This window comes from Oncorhynchus mykiss, chromosome 3 (genome assembly GCF_057628025.1).
Source record: "Oncorhynchus mykiss isolate SJ-2025 chromosome 3, ASM5762802v1, whole genome shotgun sequence".
Classification (NCBI taxonomy): domain Eukaryota; kingdom Metazoa; phylum Chordata; class Actinopteri; order Salmoniformes; family Salmonidae; genus Oncorhynchus; species Oncorhynchus mykiss.
The window spans coordinates 36,220,316-36,244,000 of record NC_143024.1 but is presented as its reverse complement, the minus strand read 5'-3'; the positions used below and the strand labels follow the sequence as shown (position 1 = coordinate 36,244,000).

At 41.6% G+C, this 23,685-nt stretch overlaps 1 protein-coding gene across 1 annotated transcript in view; it reads right to left on the bottom strand.

Annotated features, from left to right (window-relative positions):
* Positions 1-21,726, bottom strand: part of LOC110503966 (high affinity nerve growth factor receptor) — a 30,745-nt gene extending 9,019 nt beyond the window's left edge. Inside the window, exons 1-11 of the mRNA XM_036973032.2 lie at positions 21,327-21,726; positions 16,142-16,216; positions 15,490-15,561; positions 10,456-10,524; positions 9,937-10,091; positions 9,531-9,673; positions 9,071-9,209; positions 1,709-2,041; positions 1,492-1,512; positions 1,178-1,236; positions 952-1,054 (exon numbers count right to left, since the gene is read on the bottom strand). Of these exons, the coding sequence (XP_036828927.2) occupies positions 952-1,054; positions 1,178-1,236; positions 1,492-1,512; positions 1,709-2,041; positions 9,071-9,209; positions 9,531-9,673; positions 9,937-10,091; positions 10,456-10,524; positions 15,490-15,561; positions 16,142-16,216; positions 21,327-21,520 (1,363 nt within the window). The 5' untranslated portion in view covers positions 21,521-21,726. The remainder of the gene's footprint in view (positions 1-951; positions 1,055-1,177; positions 1,237-1,491; positions 1,513-1,708; positions 2,042-9,070; positions 9,210-9,530; positions 9,674-9,936; positions 10,092-10,455; positions 10,525-15,489; positions 15,562-16,141; positions 16,217-21,326) is intronic.
* Between the last annotated feature and the right edge of the window lie 1,959 nt (positions 21,727-23,685).

Sequence of the window (23,685 nt, the reverse complement as noted above, 5' to 3'; positions counted from 1 at the left end):
AGAGAGAGAGAGAGAGAGAGAGAGAGAGAGAGAGAGAGAGAGAGAGAGAGAGAGAGAGAGAGAGAGAGAGAGAGAGAGAGAGAGAGAGAGACGTGAATGTGGTGCAACCATTTATTTTTCAGCAATTTATGGATGCATTGTTCAGCAACAAAGAAAATGTTGGAAAATGGACATCAGAACAGTAAGCAACTACTGTATTTTCTGCAGACAGTATTAACAATTGCAAAACCCACTCAACGAGAAAACCACAGAACCCCCAGAGCCCTTGATAGAAAATGGTGGAGGGGAAACGAGTTGGCCAGTAGGGGGGCCCACTTAGGCAATCAGGTCCACTTAGGCACTTTCTGGGGGGGGTCCGAGAGGACCTATCATGCCTAGCTGGCCTCCATCAGTCTTCTTTAATGGCCAACGCTGCAGCTAGGGGCTCCTGACACCGTTCACTGCTGTAATTAAGGCACTCTAACCGAGCTGTTGGGCTGACAGTGTGCAAAGTTACAGCCTGGAGGAAACCCTATATTGCCTGGCCTCATGTGAATCACTTTCAGAGAGGAATACAATGCTTGCTGCGGAACTATTGGCCATTCCAAAGTGATAATGAAAAAAATGAGTTGGCATTGTCGCTGGCTTTTGGTTGTTTCAGTTTGGAATGGATATGCGTTTTCAGAGTCTTTACCGTTGGCAAAATGTCATTTTCTCCTGGGGTTGTCTCGTATTGAATGCTCCAGACAGGGACATGTCAGAATTCAGTCTCAACCCTTCACTTTCTAACAATTGAGGGGTTTTGAGAACAGCAAACCCATCTCAGGTTGTTTCATAGCTGTCTTCTATGAAAACCAAGGTAACGTGTTGCTTACTATTACCCCTGTGAGCATAGGAGATTATACTTTGTGCAAAATAACAGACACGACTGTGGTATTTGAAACACAGCGCATAATAGAGTGTGTCACTTACGGTGAATACCAAACTTGGACTGCTGGCCACACTTGTTGATGACCAGTACCATAATGAGGAGGAAGGTGCAAGCAAACACAGCCAGACCCACTGCCACCGACACCTGCACATAAACATAATTAGCATCAACATAGCCTAGCATAACATAACATTTGCTAAAACATTAGCTTTCCATAGTGTATGTTATATTATTACTATGTTTCAGACCCATTGAATGGCGTCTCACCCCAAACACTCTGCTCTCCAGGTTCTCAGTGACATCCTCATTAGATTTGTTGGTGGGAACTGGAGGGAGCAGAAAGGGAATCATTAATGATGGATCGTTGCTCACAAATCGCCATGATAACCACACATAAAGTATGCAAGACACTGACACACAGTGTATTAAAAGAAAAGTGGAGTATATGAAAGCAAAATCCTGGGTAATTTACACTCTACTACTCGTGATAACTATTTTTTGTTCTCGTTAGGTACAGTTTAGGAAGTTATCTGTTTCTACCAGGTAATAATCGCTGTCAAAATAACATTCAAGAGGCTTACGTGGATCACTTTCTTCAAGGACTGGCATGAAGAAAAAGAGGAGAGGATGACAAATTTAGACTAAGTACACAGTACATACTGTACATGCAAGCACATGAGACTGTATCTAATATAACACGAGTTGGTGAATAGTGAGGATCAGTATCATAGAGATCCTATTAAATTACTATTATTATTATAATTCCTAATTCTATGACCTTTCATTTCAGACAATCACCTGGGATGATGCCCTCAGGATCAAAGGGGTCAAAGGGGTTGTCCATGAACTTTCCGGTGGCCGTGGCTTGGTCCACGCCCAGTCTGTTCCCCACGATGATGGTGTAGAGGCCGTTGTTCAGGTGCGTGGGCTTGTTGAGAAATAGACAACCGTGCTTCACAGAGCCGTCGTCCGAGTCAGGAATGAACTGTGTGTAGGTGTAGAGGCCCTCGGTCAGGTCGGAGCCGTTGAAAAGCCAGCGGATGGTTGGCTCAGGGTTCCCGTCCACCTTAAAGGGGAAGCACCAGTGGTGCTGTTGCTCGGCGTTGTGCAGGAATATGATTTTGGCTGGAACTGGATGGAAGACATGAGATGTGGTCCGTTAGGTTGTGTGAATGGGTAAGGAGACAAGGTGAAACAAAGGCTATTTCTTAATTCAGAACCTCAAAAATGTTTACAATAAAATGTGTGTAAATTATTGAACATGATATTAGAATGAGATCACGTTTAGCTGAAATAATTATACACAAAGCTATAACCCTAGTTATCTACACATAAATTATTTATTTGTGCTGAATTTTCAGTTTACCACATCCAACCTGTTTCAGACAAAGTTATTGGTTGGTCAATAGAAGGTACAGCCTCATCCAAGTGACCTATAGGTTCCTCCTATGCGTTTCCATGAATCGATGTTCTCCATCTACACTGTCAACCTGTTGACCTGGTATGAATAATGAATCCAGGTTTTGTTAGGGCCCCTAACCACAAGAGCTACCTGGAAGCACGGAGCCGACAAGAAGCTACAGGAAATGGCTTCTTTAGATCGAAGACTATGCTAATGCAGAGAGACCCCTCTCTCTGACAATTTACACCGACCATTCCACTGCTTTTAACCTATGACCCTACTGCAGAAAATGCTGTGCTAAGGGGATACCGAGGCATTTGTCTCTTTCCTCTAGATTATCTCTGAAAAGGGATGCTAAAGACAGTCATGGATGGCAAACATTTGCACACTCAGCACAATTACCACAACCCATCAGGTATGATTTAATGTCCATTTCTTTATTGTGGGTTAGAAAAGAGCACAATATGAGTTTTGTTGAACTCTGTCTGAAATGAAAGACTAAATTATAGTTAACTGTTCAACGTTTTCTTCGTAGATTAGACTTGTTTGATTGATTCTTGCTATCGATTTCTAGGGTGTAGTCTATATTTTCATTTTGAAAAACCTTTTCCCAAGCAAGTTAATTCGATATATATTACTGAACGGATGCTGCCTCTGCAGCACCAATCGCTTGAATCCCAGGAAGTGGTCAGACCAGCCACTCAGCAGAGCAGAGCCCTGGCTGTAAACACCCTGCTGATCGGGGAGCTAATTAAGGGTAATTAAAGGCTAGCGGTTAATGAGTGTCCATCCACCAGGGGGACTGATGTTGATAGATTAGCCGCGCTAACGCACTTACATGCTGCCAATCACTCCGGACCAATACTGTGTTCCGGAGTAGGAGGGAGAAGTCCATTAGCCGGGGCTCTTATCGAATCTTACCACGCTTATCAACCTATTTTCCTCCCTACATTCATTAACTGTCCCTCGATGCTCATGCACTTGGCTGCAACTCTTTTTGGGCTTTATTTTCCAACGAGTGTCACTGAGTTGGTGAAATGATATTGTTTGGCCAATATTTTCTGTAATGTATTGCTAATGCATTGACGCACTCTCTTCTGTGGGACCACAGTTTGCTGCAATTCAGATATTTTTCAGTAGAAAAGCTGGGCTAAGGCAAAACCACAGTCTCTGACAGTATAATGTATCTTCTATAATCAGATGTCTGTTTTGTACTGTCATCTGTTTGAGGTCTTTGTCCATGTATGGTTGATACATGAGAAAAATGGGACAATAAATATAACGCATCACTAATGTAACGTTACAGTGATGTATAACTAATGCAGTGGCTATCCATCATTCAGGGAAGGTGGGGCAGAGTCACCAGTTTTGAGCCCCACCTGTTTAACAAAGAAATATATACATATACAGTACCAGTCAAAAGTTTGGACACACCTACTCATTCAAGGGTTTTTCTTTATTTCTACTATTTTCTACATTGTAGAATAATAGTGAAGATATCAAAACTATGAAATAACACATATGGAATCATGTAATAACCAAAAAAAGTGCAAAATATATTTTAGATCTGAGATTCTTCAAAGTAGCCACCCTTTGCTTGGATGACAGCTTTGCACACTCTTGGCATTCTCTCAACCAGCTTCACCTGGAATGCTTTCCCAACAGTCTTGAAGGAATTCCCATATATGCTGAGCACTTGTTGGCTGCTTTTCCTTCACTCTGCGGTCCAACTCATCCCAAACCATCTCAATTGGGTTGAGGTCAGGTGATTGTGGAGGCCAGGTCATCTGATGCAGAACTCCATCCCTCTTCTTGGTCAAATAGCCCTTACACAGCCTTTGAGGTGTGTTGGATCATTGTCCTGTTGAAAAACAAGTAATAGTCTCACTAAGCCCAAACCAGATGGGAAGGTGTATCACTGCAGAATGGTGTGGTAGCCATGCTGGTTAAGTATGCCTTACATTCTAAGTAAATCAAAGACAGTGTCACCAGCAAAGCACTCCTACACCATTACACCTCCTCATCAATGCTTAATGGTAGGAACCACACACGAGGAGATCATCTGTTCACCTGCTCTGCATCTCACAAAGACACGGAGGATGGAACAGATTTCCACCAGTCTATTGTCCATTGCTCATGTTACTTGGCCAATGCAAGTATCTTCTTCTTATTGGTGTCCTTTAGTAGTGGTTGCTTTGCAGCAATTCGACCATGAAGGCCTGATTCACACAGTCTCCTCTGAACAGTTGATGTTGAGATGTGTCTGTTACTTGAGCTCTGTGAAGCATTTATTTGGGCTGCAATTTCTGGGGTTGGTAACTCTAATGAAATTATCATCTGCAGCAGAGGTAACTCTGGGTCTTCCTTTCCTGTGGCGGTCCTTATGAGAGCCAGTTTCATCATTGCGCTTGATGGGTTTTGCGACAGTCCTTGAAGAAACTTTAAACGTTTTTGAAATGTTCCGTATTGACTGACCTACATGTCTTAAAGTAATGATGGACTGTTGTTTCTCTTTGCTTATCTGAGCTGTTCTTGCCATAATACGGACTTGGTCTTTTAGCAAATAGGGCTATCTTCTGTATACCACCCCTGCCTTGCCACAACACAACTGATTTGCTCAAACGCATTAAGAAGGAAAGAAATTAACTTTTAACAAGGCACACCTGTTCATTGAAACAAATTCCAGGTGACTACCTCATGAAGCTGGTTGAGAAAGTGATAAGGGTGTGCAAAGCTGTCATCAAGGCAAAGGGTGGCTACTTTGAAGAATCTCAAATATAAAATATATTTGGATTTGTTTAATAATTTCTTGGTTACTACATGATTCCATATGTGTTTTTTCATACTTAAGATGTCTTCACTATTATTCTACAATGTAGAAAATAGTAAAAATAAAGAAAAACTCTGGAATGAGTAGGTGTATCCAAACTTTTGACTGGTACTGTATATATATGTACAGTTGAAGTCAGAAGTTTACATAGAACTTAGCCAAATACATTCAAACTCAGTTTTTCACAATTCCTGACATTTAATCCCAGTAAAAATTCCCTGTGTGAAATGTCAGAATAATATTAGAGAGAATGATTTTTAAAAGTTTTTATCTCTTTCATCACATTCCCAGTGGGTCAGAAGTTTACATACACTCAATTAGTATTTGGTAGCATTGCCTTTAAATTGTTTTACTTAGGGCAAACGTTTCAGGTAGTCTTCCACAAGCTTCCCACAATAAGTTGGGTGAATTTTGGCCCATTCCTCCCGACATAGCTGGTGTAACTGAGTCAGGCTTGTAGGCCTCCTTGCGCGCACACGCTTTTTCAGTTTTGCCCACAAACTTTCTATAGGATTGAGGTCAGGGCTTTGTGATGGCCACTCCAATACCTTGACTTTGATGTCCTTAAGCCATTTTGCAACAACTTTGGAAGTATGCTTGGGGTCATTGTTCATTTGGAAAACCCATTTGCGACCAAGCTTTAACTTCCTGACTGATGTCTTGAGATGTTGCTTCAATATATACACATAATTTTCCTACCTCATGATGCCATCTATTTTGTGAAGTGCACCAGTCCCTCCTGCAGCAAAGCACCCCCACAACATGATGCTGCCACCCCCATGCTTCACGGTTGGGATGGTGTTCTTCGGCTTGCAAGCCTCCCCCTTTTTCCTCCAAACATAACGATGGTCATTATGGCCAAACAGTTCTATTTTTGTATCATCAGACCAGAGGACTTTTCTCCAAAAAGTACGATCTTTGTCCCCATTTGCAGTTGCAAACTGTAGTCTGGCATTTTTATGGCTGTTTTGGAGCAGTGACTTCTTCCTTGCTGAGCGGCCTTTCAGGTTATGTCGATATAGGACTCATTTCACTGTGTATATAGATGCTTTTGTACTCGCTTCTTCCATCATCTTCACAAGGTCTTTTGTTGTTGTTCTGGAATTGATTTGCACTTTTCACACCAAAGTACGTTCATCTTTAGGAGACAGAACGCGTCTCCTTCCTGACCGGTATGACGGCTGCGTGGTCCTATGGTGTTTATACTTGCATACTATTGTTTGTACAGATGAACGTGATAACTTCAGGCGTTTGGACATTTCTCCCAAGGATGAACCAGACTTGTGGAGGTCTAAAATGTTTTTTGGCTGATTTCTTTTGATTTTCCCATGATGTCAAGCAAAGAGGCACAGCGGTTGAAGGTAGGCCTTGAAATACATCCAGAGGTACACCTCCAATTGATTCAATTTATGTCAATTAGCCTATCAGAAGCATCTAAAGCCATGACATAATTTTCTCGAATTTTCCAAGCTGTTTAAAGGCACAGTCAACTTAGTGTATGTAATATTCTGACCCATTGGAATTGTGATACAGTGAAGTATAAGTGAAATAATCTGTCTGTCAACAATTGTTGGAAAAATTACTTGTGTCATGCACAAAGTAGATATCCTAACCGAATTGCCAAAACTATAGTTTGTTAACAAGAAATGTGTGGAGTGGCTGAAAAACAAGTTTTAATGACTCCAACCTAAGTGTATGTAAACTTCTGACTTATATGTATTTATATTTCAGCAAAAACCAAGCCATGAGGTCAAAGGAATTGTCCTTAGAGGTTCAAGACAGGATTTTGTTGAGGCACAGATCTGGGAAGGAGTACCAAAATCATTTCTACAGCATTGAAGATCCACAAGGACACAGTGGCATCCATCATTCTTAAATGGAAGAAGTTTGGAACCTCCAAGACTCTTCCTAGAGCTGGCCGCCCTGCCAAACTGAGCAATCAGTGGAGAAGGGCCTTGGTCAGGGAGGTGACCAAAAACCTGATGATCACTCTGACATAGCTCCAGAGTTCCTCTGTGGAGATGGGAGAACCTTCCAGAAGGACAACCATCTCTGTAGCACTCCACCAACCAGGCCTTTATGGTAGAGTGGCCATATGAAAGCCCTCCTCAGTAGAATGCAGGACAGCCCGCTTGGAGTTTGCCAAGAGGCACCAAAAGGACTCTGACCATGAGAAACAAGATTCTCTGGTCTGATGTTACCAAGATTGAACACTTTGGCTTGAATTCCAAGCATCACATCCCGAGGAAACCTGCACCATCCCTACGGTGAAGCATGGTGGTGGCAGCATCATGCTGTGGGGATGTTTTTCAGCAGTAGGGACTGGGAGACTCGTCAGGATCGAGGGAAAGATGAATGGAGCAATGTACAGAAAGCCTGTTCCAGAGTGCTCAGGACTTCAGACTGGGGCACAGCCAAGACAATGCTGGAGTGACTTCGGGACAAGTCTCTGAATGTCCTTGAGTGACCCAGCCAGAGCCCAGACTTGAACCCAATCAAACATCTCTGGAGACCTGAAAGAAGCTGTGCAGCGACACTATCCATCCAACCTGACAGAGCTTGAGAAGATCTGCAGAGAAGAATGGGAGAAACTCCCCAAATACAAGGGGTGTCACGATTGTAGCTTCATACCCAAGAAGACCTGAGGCTGTAATCTCTGCCAAATGTGCTTCAACAATGTACTGAGTAAAGGGTCCGAATACTTATGTAAATGTGATATTTCAGTTATTTTCTTTTTATAAATGTGCAAAAATGTAAAACCGTTTTTGCTCTGTCATTATGGGCTATTATGGGGAGGCAGGTAGCCTAGTGGTTAGAGCCTTGGGCCAGTATCTGAAAGTTTGCTAGATTGAATCCCTGAGCTGACAAGGTAAGAATCTGTCGTTCTACCCCTGAACAAGGCAGTTAACCCACTGTTCCTAGGCCGTCATTGTAAATATGAATTTGTTCTTTAACTGACTTGTCTAGTTAAATATAGGTTAAATAAATAAATAAAATATTGTGTGTAGATTGATGAGTAAAGTCAATTTTAGACTAAGGCTGTAATGTAACAAAATGTGGAAAAAGTAAAGGTGTCTGAATACTTTCAGAATGCACATGCATATGTCCCGTTTATGTATCCTACTGTTCTGAGTTGTTGTACAGAGAGAATACTCTAAGAACTACCCATGTTCTGAATTCTGTCGCTGTACATTTCAAAAGTGCTGAACAAATAGTTATGTTGACAACGTCCGTCTTAGCTGGCTTGTTAATGTCTTAATCAAATTTATGGATGGCCTCTTATCCGCTTGTCGTCCCTTTATGCCATAGTTTGTACATCTCAATTGTCAGTAGAAACCACATTAGTTTTCAAGCAAGTCAGCCACAACAGCTATGGTTTTAAAAAGTCAGTAAATGAGGCTGAATTAATTATTTTGCTGCCAGACAAGGCTCTGCTGATAGCCAGGTGTAGTGGGGTAAGGATTCACTCCATTGCGCTGGAAAGACAATTCTGCTGTTTGGACAGAAGACATTTTGTTGGTATCGTTTGTCCCCGTTATAGTGAAAGTAATGTATTGTTTACTGTTGTGTAGTGGCTTTGCTGGTATGCTTAATTTTTTTTAAAATAAAAAAATTGCTCTACCAAGATTTACATGCTAAAATTGACACTGTACTAATGTATTATTGAGTGACAGCTGATAATAATCATCAAAACGAAAGACCTGTGGCATGTTAAAGCAAAGTGACAAGATGGGCTTACTTTTTGCCACAATTATTAATACTAAGTATTTCATTCTGGGGGAAAAATCTCTGGCTATACACATTGCTGCGAGAGGAAAATTGACACCATTTTTCTCTACCTCTCCTGCTTTCATTGCAGTATGACAGCTCTCACTGAGTCTTTCAGCTTTCAACACCCTGACAGCTTTAATAGTTCATTGGCACTTACATTCAATGTCCAACGTCACTTTCTCTTCCCCAGGCCCGGCCCGGTTCTCCGCCTCACAGGTCAAGTTGTGCAGGTTGTCTTCTGAAGACATATTCCACAGCTGCAGCTCCAGCTCCAAAGTGGAGCCCCAGAACCTCTCCTGCAGATGGAACAAGACGCAGAGGACAACAGGGGTTCACAACAATCATGGAGACATTTGAGATGCAAGGAGAGTCTGAAGGGTTATGACAATGTACACAATAAGGAAACCTAAATACACCATAATACTATTTTATTTGTAGTTCTGAATATTTCCTTCCTTCCTTTGTGACCCTGATCATGTTACTCGAGTTTGTCTTTTAACAGATGTTAGACATATTAAGGGGAACAAAAAGTGCATTGTGCAATATCTCAGAAAAAAACACTGATTCTAGCTGGTTTTCCCCAATCAGTATGTCCAGGTGACATCATCACTCAGTACCTGTACAGTATAGCGAGATAGCAGTTTATTCGTGCGCCACCTCACTACAGGCACGGGCACTCCTGTCACCTGACACACAAATGTCAGGTTGCCCCCCTCCTGGACCTTGGTGTTGGCATGGACAATGGCGACATCCGGTACAGCTGCAAAACAATGGACCAAGAATGGGTTGGAAAATCTATGGTCTGGACCGGGGTACTTAATATTGATAATGGTGTTTAATAGTAATCCAATCAGCAATGCCACTAATGCAATACAGTCTAATAAAGCCTTGTCAGACTACTTCTACAGTGATTGAACTATACGTGTATATGCTATTCATGCATATATTACTTAGTAATAATAAAGTAAAAACATATTTTTTTTTTATCTCTGAACTGAGTAAAAATCTAGCAATTCAACTCACTGCAATTCTCCATCACTAAGGAGTCCAACCGTCGGGCATGGCCATTGGAGAGGCAGTGTAGCGGTTGGTTGTCAAGGTCACTGTGGTCGTTAAGCTGCCATTGCTGCAGCCAATGGATATCACAGGAGCACTCAAGGGGGTTGTCCCTCAAAACCCTGAAAGGGAACACAGAGAAAATTGGTCTGTTAAATCTGAAAGTTCTCCCAATCGTGAAACCTTCTTCTTCTTTCTAAAGGACTATACAAAGTATTCAAGGTAGTTATTACCAAAGACGCACACTGCAAATAGAACATTCTAGAATTTAAGAAAGAGGGGAGTGAATAGAGAGTAAAAACTCAACATGGAAAATAATTCATCAGTGAAATATGTGTTGAAAATTCTCTGCAATCAGTTCCAAAACAGATTGAAAGGGGTCTATGTTGCTCATACAAAGTGACCATCTTTGAGTTGATATTTCAGTCACAGGTTGACTAGTTGAAGAGAGTACAGAAGTGGTGTTCTGAGGGGTGTTTTACTCACAGGTTGAGCAGGGGAAGAAAATGGAACACCTTCCAACTGATATGCTCCAGGGAGTTAGATGCCAGGTTTCTGTGTGATACAATGTGGCAACATCAACATCCATTCAACAGGACATTCAGCATATAAATGGCAAAAAAATAAAATACAGTATTATACAATGTGTTGTTGAGCCTATGATCCCCCCCCCCCTCCCCCCCTCCCTCCTTTCACACATGTTGAGTTTTGCATAAGAATGGTCTGTGCACGGCAAACAACTCAATATTTAAAACAATTACCAGTATAAAAGGGATCGTTTTGTTTTTGCACTGTTTCCATATGCTCGTCTTTAGGTGTCCAGCGTATTAAGAGTCCTCACATTCACACACAAACAATCAGCAGTCATTACAGCCTTTCTGTTTGTTACGTTCACACAGGTATTTGCTATATCTATTCAAATGAGTTTTTCTGTTCCACCGTGTGTCTGACACATGTTGTATTCTCAAATGCTGCCATAATGAGGACAAAAAAATCCAAGTCTGTAATATACTTTTTTTTGCGTTATCTATAATCATTTTTGGGATGAAGTAAATAAACATTCATCTGGAGAGATGGTTTTGTAAAAATGTATGTTTTAATGTTGTTGAAATAAATCATACTGAACTGATCCCAAGATATGACCACTCAGTGCAGAACAATGCGGACCTGCTTAGAATTACTCTCTGCGTGGACACATTGGTGCCTCCAGATGTACTCTGCTTAATTACCCAGGCAAGTCTTTTACATCAAGTGCTACATTCACAAACATCATTGGCGCACCTCTCGCTGTTGTCTCACTGTTCTGTACATTAGGTGCTTAGCCCAAACACTTCTCTGAGACGGTGGTCATAATGCATGGTCATCGAACACTACTAGAGTGCTCAAGTTATATTAGCCTGATGATGCTGCTTCTACTTGTATGAGGAGAAAGGAGAACAGAATTTTACTATATCAAATATTGTGTATTAGGAGTATGAGGTTAATTCATTTGATAAAAAAAGCTTAAATATTGTGGGCGATTGGGGCCTCCTGGGTGGCGCAGTGGTTAAGGGTGGTTAAGGGTGCTGCAGCGCCAGCTGTGCCACCAAAGACTCTGGGTTCGCGCCCAGGCTCTGTCGTGACAGGGAGGTCCGTGGGGCGACGCCCGGGTTAGGGAGGGTTAGGGAGGGTTTGGCCGGTAGGAAAATCCTTGTCTCATCGCGCACCAGCGACCCCTGTGGCGGGCTGGGCGCAGTGCGCGCTAACCAAGGTTGCACGGTGTTTCCTCCGACACATTGGTGCGGCTGGCTTCCGGGTTGGATGGCGCTGTGCGGCTTCGTTGAGTTGTGTATCGGAGGATGCATGACTTTCAACCTTCATGTCTCCCGAGCCCGTACGGGAGTTGTAGCGATGAGACAAGATAGTAGCTACTAAACAATTGGATACCATGAAATTGGGGAGAAAAAGGGGTAAAAATTCAACAAAAAAATAAATAATATTGTGGGCGATTGGCAGATGTAGCTTTGGTAGACCTACATTCAGATTGTAAATCAAAAGAAAATTTGTATTTCTGAGGCATATCACTGCTTAGATATGTTATCCCCTATGTATCCCTAGTGTATCTCTTTAAACGTGCTGCAGATCACCATGACTGCTCTGAAACGCTTCTGTGCTGGCAGAGGGTGTAAATAAAACCTCTCAGAAGATGACAGCGGACCACACTGGGGAGGCACCTCCTGCAACCGATACATATTCACTCTGGCAGGGCCAATGGGGGCCAGCAGGGGTTCAATTATTTGTTTTCCTTGCTCCCAAAAGTTCATGTCAGATGGGTTAGCCATTGGGGCTTATCTATTACCAGCTCGATTCCTCCCGGGCCACAAGGGAAGGGAGGATGGCCGGGAATGGCAGCTGCTCCTAGCTGTGCTCACGCACAGTATCTTCATTTATGAACTGGGTGGTTCGAGCTGTGAATGCTGATTGGCTGACAGCCGTGGTATATCAGACCGTATACCATGGGTATGAAAAAACATGTATTTTTACTGCTCTAGTTACGTTGGTAAGCAGTTTATAATAACAATAAGACATCTCAGGCGTTTGTGATATTTGACCAATATAGAACAACCCTTAGCAGTGGTATATTGACCATATACCACACCTAAATATCTTAAGGAACAAGGAAGGGGGTGGAGGAGAAAATATCCTGGTATGTCTTGAGAAGTTGCCCCCCAAGTATAGTATCAGAGCCCCTCCCATGTTCTCACCCATTTTGGGTGGCGTTCCCAATCTAAGAGACACATCTGTTACACCCCACAACCCCCGTCCTCTAAATATTGATTAAGCGATAATGGACCCTTAGTGGAGTGTATTTATTATGCAGCAGTTGTCGATAATCCACCAAAGTGAGCGAGTAAATGGTGACTGGTGGAAGTCTTCTCCGATTTCACCAGACCCCATCCCCACCCCACCATCCCTGAACCCCATTCAGTACCCTTCCCTCTACACCCCCTCCTCCTCCTCCCAAACCGCCTGTCTTTCAGATAAACAACATCGGACATGTCACACATGTTTAGTAAGATAATGAGGACAAGATGGTGGAGACAAGGGTCAGCTACTGACGGAGGGATGATTGGCATGGATACGGGCAGTATTGGGTAAGCTACCAATTACCTCACACTGTAAGAAGTTAAGCTACACTAAAGCTACCGTCAAGAAAAACATTGTTTGTTTAACTAAAGTTACTTTGAAAAAGTAGTTCACTTCATCCAAACTACTTTATGTGAAAATTAACATATCTAAATCTGAAATGTCACAGACTGCAATTTGCAAGAACAGATCAATCTGGAGTCAGTTGTTAACAGAATTTGTCATTTCTCCTATTGAAAACAAAAATGATGTTTTGTGTGAATATTAGGCAAGTCTGATGACGAAAAAGTAAGTAAATTCTTGCCTACTTCAACCATATTTATTTTATTTTATAAAAAAAAAAGTAGTGTGTATTTCCAGTAGTTAGCTAAACCGCTACATCATGAGAAACTTAGGTTGGAGTCATTAAAACTTGCTTTTCAACCACTCCACACATTTCTTGTTAACAAACTATAGTTTTGGCAAGTCAGTTTTGACATCTACTTTGTGCATGACACAAGTAATGTTTCCAACAATTGTTTACAGACAGATTATTTCACTTATAATTCACTGTATCACAATTCCAGTGGGTCAGAAGTTTACACACACTGACTGTGAGTTTACTGTACCTTTAAACAGCTTGGAAAATGTCAAGCTTTAGAAACTTCTGATTTAAGTAAATTGGAGATGAACCTGTGGATGTATTTCAAGGCAATAGTACGCAAGTATAAACACCATGGGGCCACGCAGCCATCATACCGCTCAAGAAGGAGACTCGTTCTGTCTCCTAGAGACAAACGTACATTGGTGTGAAAAGTGAAAATCAATCCCAGAACAAAGAAGACTGCTCCAAAACCGCCATAAAAAAAGCCAGACTACGGTTTGCAACTGCACATAGGGACAAAGACCGTACTTTTTGGAGAAATGTCCTCTGGTCTGATGAAACAAAAATAGAGCTGTTTGGCCATAATGACCATCGTTATGTTTGGAGGAAAAAGGGGGAGGCTTGCAAGCCAAAGAACACCATCCCAACTGTGAAGGGTGGATATATTGGAAATATTGAAGCATCATCTCATCTCATTACATCAGTCAGGAAGTTAAAGCTTGGTTGCAAATGGGTCTTCCAAATGGACAATGACACTAAGCATACTTCCAAAGTTGTGGCAAAATGACTTAAGGACGACAGAGTCAAGGTATTGGAGTGGCCATCACAAAGCCCTGACCTCAACCCTATGGAAAATCTGTGGCTAGAACTGAAAAAGTGTGTGTGAGCAAGGAGGCCGACAAACCTGACTCAGTTACACCAGCTCTGTCAGGAGGAATGGGCCAAAATTCACCCAACTTATTGTGGGAAGCTTGTGGAAGGCTACCTGAAACGTTTGACCCAAGTAAAACAATTTAAAGGCAATGCTACCAAATACTAATTGAGTGTATGTAAATGTCTGACCCACTGGGAATGTGATGAAAGAAATAAAAGCTGAAATAAATAATTCTCTCTGCTATTATTCTGACATTTCACATTCTTAATATAAAGTGGTGATCCTAACTGACCTAAGACAGAGACTTTTTGCCAGGATTAAATGTTAGGAATTGTGAAAAACTGAGTTGAAATGTATTTGGCTAAGGTGTATGTAAACTTCCGACTTCAACTGTAGTTAATCTACAACCAAGTGCAAAATGTAGTTAAATTACTAGTTGTACAATATGTAGTGCACTACTTCCCAACATTACATACGTGCAACACTGATGCTAGTTTGCTAGTTTCTAGTGTGCTGTACAACGTGCCTTTAGAGGGTAGTTGAAGGATTCCATTTGTGAGAAAGTTTGGATCACAGTGTTAGAAACACAAACATCAGAAAAGTAATCTACGATTCATCCATCAGTGTTTCTTTTTCTAATAAAGTTGATTCAAACTTTTTAACAAGTGGAATCCATTTCATTTCAATATGCTAAACGTGGTCCAATATGTTGTACGTTGATTGTGACTACACTTGTAAAAACAGGTTGGTCTACATTGTGTCAACCCAATCCTGTTAACTTTCAATTGAAATGGCATATTTCTTGTAAAACAAATTTAACACGCTGTTAGATCAGAGGTCAGAATCTGTCCCACATGACCCACTACTGTTGAGCCTCTGATAGTACACCAATACATTCTGTGCCTAAATAAATTACACAGTTTTACTGTTGAATAAAATGGTATCAAATTAATTATGATTACATTTCAGTAATTTGAATTTGTATTCCAGCCTAAATCTATTGTTCTGCAGTTTATATATTTTTTTGAATAATAAACTCAAGAACTCAAGGCTCGGGGGACTTCCCCTTAATTGACAGCAACAAAGAGCCTGACCCAAACATGGGTCGAGACATGACAAGGAAAGACAATCCCTCTGTAAAGCCAAGGACACTTACACATATTGGAGCTTGAGGTTGTGTTGGAAAGCATTCGCCGAGATGTAGGCCAGCCTGCAGAACGTGACCGTGCTGGGGGGGTAGAAACACGACAGACAAACAAAAGACAGAACAGGAAGTGTGAATCACTGATTATGCTACTAGTTAGCCACAGTAAATCCATAGTGTGTAAGTTAGCCAGTCTGTATTAGCTGTGTTAGCTAGCTCCAGACCATATCCTTTCTTTGAATACGCTAGTGGTAAGGTACTCAGAAGAAGGATTTAAATGAAATCACTGTACAGGACTGCAGGTCTCTGCTCAGAATAATGGCTAATGTGCAACACAGGAGGTTTACCCCCTTGATTGAAAGAGCCATAAAGGAAATGAAATGTTGAGTTGTAAAGTTTAGTACTGCAGATTGCTATAACAAGGTAGAGGGTATATTGGAGAGGGTGAATAGGGAGGGTGGAGTGTGGAGAAGACCCCTCCATCAATGACAGGACCAACCAAACATTTAAAGCCAAGTCAATCAAATCAACTGCTAGGTGTATTGTAGCACATTTCGCATATGTATGTATTTCATGCAGTAATACCAATAGACATCTACAAATATATTATCATACAACATTAGAGAAATTCTGTACATATGACATATTATGCAGGGTTACTCACAGATTCTTCAACTCTCTATAGTTGGCAAGGTCTACTTCTGTAATGTTCTCCAGGTCGGCTTGATTTTCGATGTAACTGGGTAAAGAAACAAAAAAGAAATACAATGACATTCAGAGTTGATTTGAGTTTAAAAAAAATGTAAAGCAACAAAAAAAATCTACTGAAAAGTAAAATACTAAAATACTGTATGAGCTTCATAGGCTTATTATAATTTTTACCCACAGCAATCCAGGCAGAGCAGGACAGTTAATGTAACGACCAATACAAAAGGTTGTACATGTATTAAATGTGATGAAAGCCCTAAAAAGGTACTGAATTGACACAGTACAGCACTGAGTGTTATATTTCATAGTGAAATTCATGAGTGCATTGTCCAAACCATGGGCCTTTGTGGGCTAGAGCCTGACAACTGATAGCATAACCAGACCAACGCAGATGCAAAGAAAACTAAATCTACTGTAGAGAAGACTTGGAAAAAACCATTTGTCTTCTTGCGAGACACTCATTTGACATTGCTGATGGTAAATTCTCTTCAATGAGTCATTTTCCACATTTCCAGACGCACCTATTATTTCACGAGGGGACAGTATGTCAACTCAACACTCATTTAACACAAGGTCACTTTGCCCTACTCTTGAACTACAGTATCTTGAACCTCTTTGTATATTCCATCTTAGAACAAAAATGTGCTATCTAGAACATAAAAGGGTTATTTGTCTGTCCCCATAGTATACAGTATAACCCTTTGAAGAACCCTTTCTGGTTCCAGGTAAGACCCTTTTTGCGGTTCCGTGTAGAACCACTACACAGAGGGTTCTACATGAAAACCAAAAGGGTTCTCCTATGGGACAGCCGAAGAATCCCTTTGGAATCCTATTTTTCTAAGAGTGTACTGTACAGATGTAGGATCATAATTTGAGCCAGTTTGTTACAGCAGGAAAATCCTCTTGCAGCAAAAGGAAATGTGAATTATTATGCAGATTATAATTATTGGACATTTTTGTGGGGGTTGATACATTTTCCATAAGGGAAAATCAAGTCTGAAATGTCTAAATGTGATTACAAACGTCGGAAGCCTTTTTAGACCTCCTGCATTGCAGAAAGGTTATCCTGCAACAGGTTAAGATCCTACATTTGTACACGATGTGGCCAGAAATTGTACATTTTATATGGACTGTTATATATGATATTTATGATATTACTGTATCAATAACCAAAGGTAAAGCAGCATAAAAGGAACAAGGGGGAAACATTTTCCTCTACTTCAACAATTTTATCAAGAAAAAATCCAAGCTTTTTCACATACAGTATAGCCAAATATGATAGCTTAAAAAACAGTACCCAACCCTTTTTCAACACCTGGGAAATTTGTCATATATTGTCATTGGTATCTGGTTGACATGACAACCGATAACCAGATTACAACCAGGTGAAGACCTCTCTTTCTGATCACTAAAAATGTCCTTTTACAGTCAGTATACAACCTGACCATGACATCACTAAAGACATCAGCCAGACATCATTGCAGCCAGTTTTGCCCGCTGGGCAGTGCCCCAAACATCTCCATCACCAAATATTTCCTTCTTTAACAGTGAGGCACTACTGATTCAGTCTGTCACTACGCAACACAGATATTTATTTCACCCACGGAGCAGTAATGTAATTGCAGGACAGGTGGAATGAGAATCACCAATCGCCCCTATGCTTATTGGATTGAGCCAAGTGGGTCATATTTCATCTAGCGTTCTCAGACGGGCATCCGCTGACAATTGGCAAAATGTAATTTATAACTTAGTGCATGATGAATTTGGGCCCCTGTTCCACAGTTAATGGTTTCTTGTTTGTTCCCCTGAAACACATGCCGAAAGAGCAGCTCTTGGTTATTGATTGAATTGCTTAGAACTCTGCTGGAGTTCTAAGTCACAAGTTAAGCCACAGGTACTGATATATACAGTGCCTTGCGAAAGTATTCGGCCCCCTTGATCTTTGCGACCTTTTGCCACATTTCAGGCTTCAGACATAAAGATATAAAACTGTATTTTTTTGTGAAGAATCAACAATAAGTGGGACACAATCATGAAGTGGAACGACATTTATTGGATATTTCAAACTTTTTTAACAAATCAAAAACTGAAAAATTGGGCGTGCAAAATTATTCAGCCCCCTTAAGTTAATACTTTGTAGCGCCACCTTTTGCTGCGATTACAGCTGTAAGTCGCTTGGGGTATGTCTCTATCAGTTTTGCACATCGAGAGACTGAAATTTTTTCCCATTCCTCCTTGCAAAACAGCTCGAGCTCAGTGAGGTTGGATGGAGAGCATTTGTGAACAGCAGTTTTCAGTTCTTTCCACAGATTCTCGATTGGATTCAGGTCTGGACTTTGACTTGGCCATTCTAACACCTGGATATGTTTATTTTTGAACCATTCCAAGACAAATCTCCGTACCAAGTCTCAGGTCTTTTGCAGACTCCATCAGGTTTTCTTCCAGAATGGTTCTGTATTTGGCTCCATCCATCTTCCCATCAATTTTAACCATCTTCCCTGTCCCTGCTGAAGAAAAGCAGGCCCAAACCATGATGCTGCCACCACCATGTTTGACAGTGGGGATGGTGTGTTCAGGGTGACGACCTGTGTTGCTTTTACGCCAAACATAACGTTGTGCATTGTTGCCAAAAAGTTCCATTTTGGTTTCATCTGACCAGAGCACCTTCTTTCACATGTTTGGTGTGTCTCCCAGGTGGCTTGTGGCAAACTTTAAACGACACTTTTTATGGATATCTTTAAGAAATGGCTTTCTTCTTGCCACTCTTCCATAAAGGCCAGATTTGTGCAATATACGACTGATTGTTGTCCTATGGACAGAGTCTCCCACCTCAGCTGTAGATCTCTGCAGTTCATCCAGAGTGATCATGGGCCTCTTGGCTGCATCTCTGATCAGTCTTCTCCTTGTATGAGCTGAAAGTTTAGAGGGACGGCCAGGTCTTGGTAGATTTGCAGTGGTCTGATACTCCTTCCATTTCAATATTATCACTTGCACAGTGCTCCTTGGGATGTTTAAAGCTTGGGAAATCTTTTTATATCCAAATCCGGCTTTAAACTTCTTCACAACAGTATCTCGGACCTGCCTGGTGTGTTCCTTGTTCTTCATGACGCTCTCTGCGCTTTTAACTGACCTCTGAGACTATCACAGTGCAGGTGCATTTATACGGAGACTTGATTACACACAGGTGGATTGTATTTATCATCATTAGTCATTTAGGTCAACATTGGATCATTCAGAGATCCTCACTGAACTTCTGGAGAGAGTTTGCTGCACTGAAAGTAAAGGGGCTGAATAATTTTGCACGCCCAATTTTTCAGTTTTAGATTTGTTAAAAAAGTTTGAAATATCCAATAAATGTCATTCCACTTCATGTTTGTGTCCCACTTGTTGTTGATTCTTCACAAAAAAAATACAGTTTTACATCTTTATATTTGAAGCCTGAAATGTGGTAAAAGGTCGCAAAGTTCAAGGGGGCCAAATACTTTCGCAAGGCACTGTATATATATATATAGAGAGAGAGAGAGGAGTAGAGGCATAGAGGGAGAAAGTTCAGTACTAGCTGGACATGCTGCAGATGCAGTCTCTCCCTTAACGAGCTAGATGGAGTGTTAATTGTTGAGAGCAGTAGAGAGGAACAAAGACAGAACAGCATGAGATTGCAGCAAACAGCATTTAGTTCTGTGTTACATTTTCAGTACTGTATAGCCTAAGTATAACAGCCATTTTCCAATTCTCTGAAAAGAGTGGATAGAGCTGTGTACTGTAAAGTAACAGATAATTGCTTAAAGATCAATTTTCCAACTTTTGTATAGTTTCAGCCAGTTTTGAAAGTGGTGCTCATGAGCTAAAAGTGGTCCCTGTTTTTGTGTGTACTACATCATCCAATTGTGTCCTATGTCATCCATTTTGTGGGATATCATCTGAATGGTGCAATTTGTGTGACATGTAACAAATCCAATTCATGCCATATGAATCTGGATCCCGTAGCGCCTCTTTATGTGGAGTGTACTGTGTACCCTTTAAAATATTATATGTGTCTCTTCTATGCAGTTTTACTTAAGTATGTATAATCTGTTGGTTAATAGTCCTTCAGGGAACCACAAGCCTCCTGCACAACCACATGTTCTCAATGGGTTTGTGAGGATGACCCTCACCAGGCAAGGATGTATGTATCTGAATACCTTGCTGCTATAGTTCCTCTATGATACATGATGGGGAAGAGACTGTTTGCAGTCACCAAGGCAGAGTATCAGTGAAGCAGTGTCAATATCAGCACAATCCCACAGACCTGATCACTCCACTACCACCAACTCTGCTCTTATCGACAGTGTTCTCTTACAGCGCATCGCGCCCCAGTACAGCCCGTGTGAAACCACCAGACACAAGATCAAACAGCCTCTGTAACCCCAACTCAAAACGGGGGAGTTCAATTTGATGAGTTCATGGAGTGGAATTTGTTCACTGGAAACAGAAATTGAGAAACTCCAGTTGTGCAAATCATGGAAAGAGGACTAGGAGTAGAGGTGTCTGATAAGATGTGAGACGGATCATCTCTGAATACTTTGATACATACTCTTTGAATCTCATGGACTTTTCATCTTTAATAATTGTAATAACAGTCCTGTGAAACTTCACAGGAAGTGCCTGCACAGAGTGTCTTTTACCAATCTAATTTGCAGAAGCAATCATCAAAGCAAGAACACCATTTCAAATGAAGTCCGTTATCTAACCAGCTCATCACCATACTAACACACACTGAAGGCCGGTGGCTTTACAAAATGTACTCCATCCATAGGGTCAAGTAACTCCCCTCTCCTTGAAAATGAATGGAAACCAATCACCTTGATTAAACTCTATACTGGACTATATTCACCATCTCCTATTAAGACATGTATTGGTTGTTCCATGCCCAGCATTGCTTCAAGCAGCTCAAGCCGGTCACGCAACCAACATCAGATCAGCAAAGCAATGGATTAACCATTATGCCAACCCAACTCATTATTCACACTACCAGACATCCCATCCAAGACGGAGCCAACAGATAGATAAGCAAAACATGAGCACTTGACAAACACACACAACAAACCCAGCAGAACCAATCAACCAACCAACCAACCATCCATGCAACCAACTGCACTCACATTTCCGTGACGTTCTCGCTCTCCTGCAGTGCCAACATGGGTATAGTGGCAATGCCATTGGGCTCCAGGCACTGTAGCATGGCGAAGGAGCACCGGCAGGCGGATGGGCACCCTCCCAGGGCTGGCACCGCCAGAGTGATTGCCAGTAGTACCGGGGCCAGTGGGGCTGCCCATGGAGCAGAACCCACAGCCATGATGATGGAGATGGTGGAAGAGCAGCTCCGAGAGTTATAAGTGCAGACTGAGACAGAGTAGGACTAAACAGGAGAATAGACTGGGAGGTTCCACACACAGCAGATCTTCTCTGGGCTGACTCGCAGGGTTGTGATCCCAGCCAGGAGACTCTGGTACTGAGCCACAGGAGCAGCTAGCAGCAGGAGCAAGGCAGGCAAGGGACCCTGGGGATGCTGGTAGACTCAGCCTCCCCACCCTCACCCCCTTCTCCCTCTCTCTCTGTCTCTCTCTCATTCTCTCTCTTTCTCTCTCTCGGAGGGAGGGGCAAGGCAGGCCATTAGTTGACTGTGTGGGAGAGCCACTGTCACCAGACAAAGAGATGAGATGGGATGATGGTGATATGATCTTCTGCCTCTGAGTGAGATGTCTCCTGTCCCACCAGTGGTTGCAGGTGTGAGACAACTAAGAAGTCAGGACTCTTGGGTACCAACCAGTCTCATGCAGTGAAGATGGTTGCAAATGGTAAATCCATCTATCTGCATGGGTTTATGAATGAGGTTACTTCCCTTGTAGGTTTGTGAGATCAGAGCTAATAAGGGATTTAGTGGTGATTGTGGACAAATCGGGGAAGATACAATACTAGGAAACCCTAGTCAACACAACAGGCTATGAGGCGGTCAATCACTTTTTGACAGGGTTATTATTTCATGTAATTATTTCATTCATTTACGAAGGGGTAATTGTTACATTACTAATCAAGCATTCCTATTGGACGATTAATGTATAATGTGATTTTTAATTGTATATTAAAAGCCCCTTGTTTTTGTGTTCCAGGCGGACTCCCACAGAAAGTGATGCAGTCCAGAGGCATGGTGGATCCATGTTGCAACAGAGCTTAAGGCTGAAATGTTTCATTAGAGCACATGGCAAATGTACTGTGTGCTGTATGACTAAGTGATAATGGACTCCTGCCTGCTGGCTTGTGTTGCTGCTTGTGTCCCTTTTCTTTGGTTTGTAAGTTGTATGATGATAAGCTAAACGTAAGAGAAAAGGATGTTTATGTAAATGAAATATGGAGGCGAAGAAATCGAATTGAATTGAAAAAACTGTGTGCTTAAACCGTGGCAAACACCAATCCTTAAAATAAATGGGTTTAACCGTTCCTTTTGTTGTTTGCCTCTGCTTTCACACTGCCTGCTCAACCCAGACCCAGAACCTGTCACTTTTCTACCTTGTGACATGGTCATAAGACAGGGTTAGCATGATTAGCTGTAAACCTCATGTCGGAATATCATTTGTAAAGATGACATCATGGCTCAAATATTTCTCGTCAGAATGTTACTCAAGGAAGGCTAAAATAGCTCACTGCAATCGCGCAGAGACATCATGTAGAATTAGCATTACTTGTGGCCCTCCATCTCTTGGCGTCTATGAGACGGAGCCAATTCTTACCCCAGGGACAAATAGTATGCCCCACCCCCATCCCTCTTAGTCACCATACACATGAATAAGGTCATAGTGTCCTGACCACAATTACCAGCTATAAGCTGAATTGCCATTTCTGCTGCAGTAGTCAGGAGATAGTGATGGCTCAGTACTTCCTCCCTACTCTCCATACTTTTACTGAGCTCAGCTAGTAAGATGGGAAGGCAAGAAGCTTCTTCACCACGGAAGTGTTCTAGTGGAGTAGATAAATGTGTAGCATAGTGTTTGATGTGTGAAATATGACATTGAGCATACAGAATGCTTTGTACCAACCATTATTAATGCATGGATTGATACCAAAGTGAAGAAGACTTCAAGCGAAACTTAATTGAATGAGTTAATGTTTTTCAACAGTGGTTTGGTTTATTTTCTTTTAAGTGGCAGTTTGTGTGGCAGCGTACATGTCTGTTTGCATTGAAATGAGGAATGCTTATGCAAAGGAATGCTTATGCATCATATTCCATATTCTCTGAACATAAGAAAATATAGAGAATACATATAGTTTCTTATTTCTGTTTGAGCTAATGTTCCAAATCTATGATGGAGTTAGGGATAGGAAGTCTCCAATAATCAAGGGCAGTGCAGGGTATACTGAATAAAACAGCCAATCAGAACAACGGGTTATCAAATTAAGGACAAATCGCCAATATTCACCATGCTGAAACCTCATCAAGGACCTCAAAGCATCACAGAGGACGTC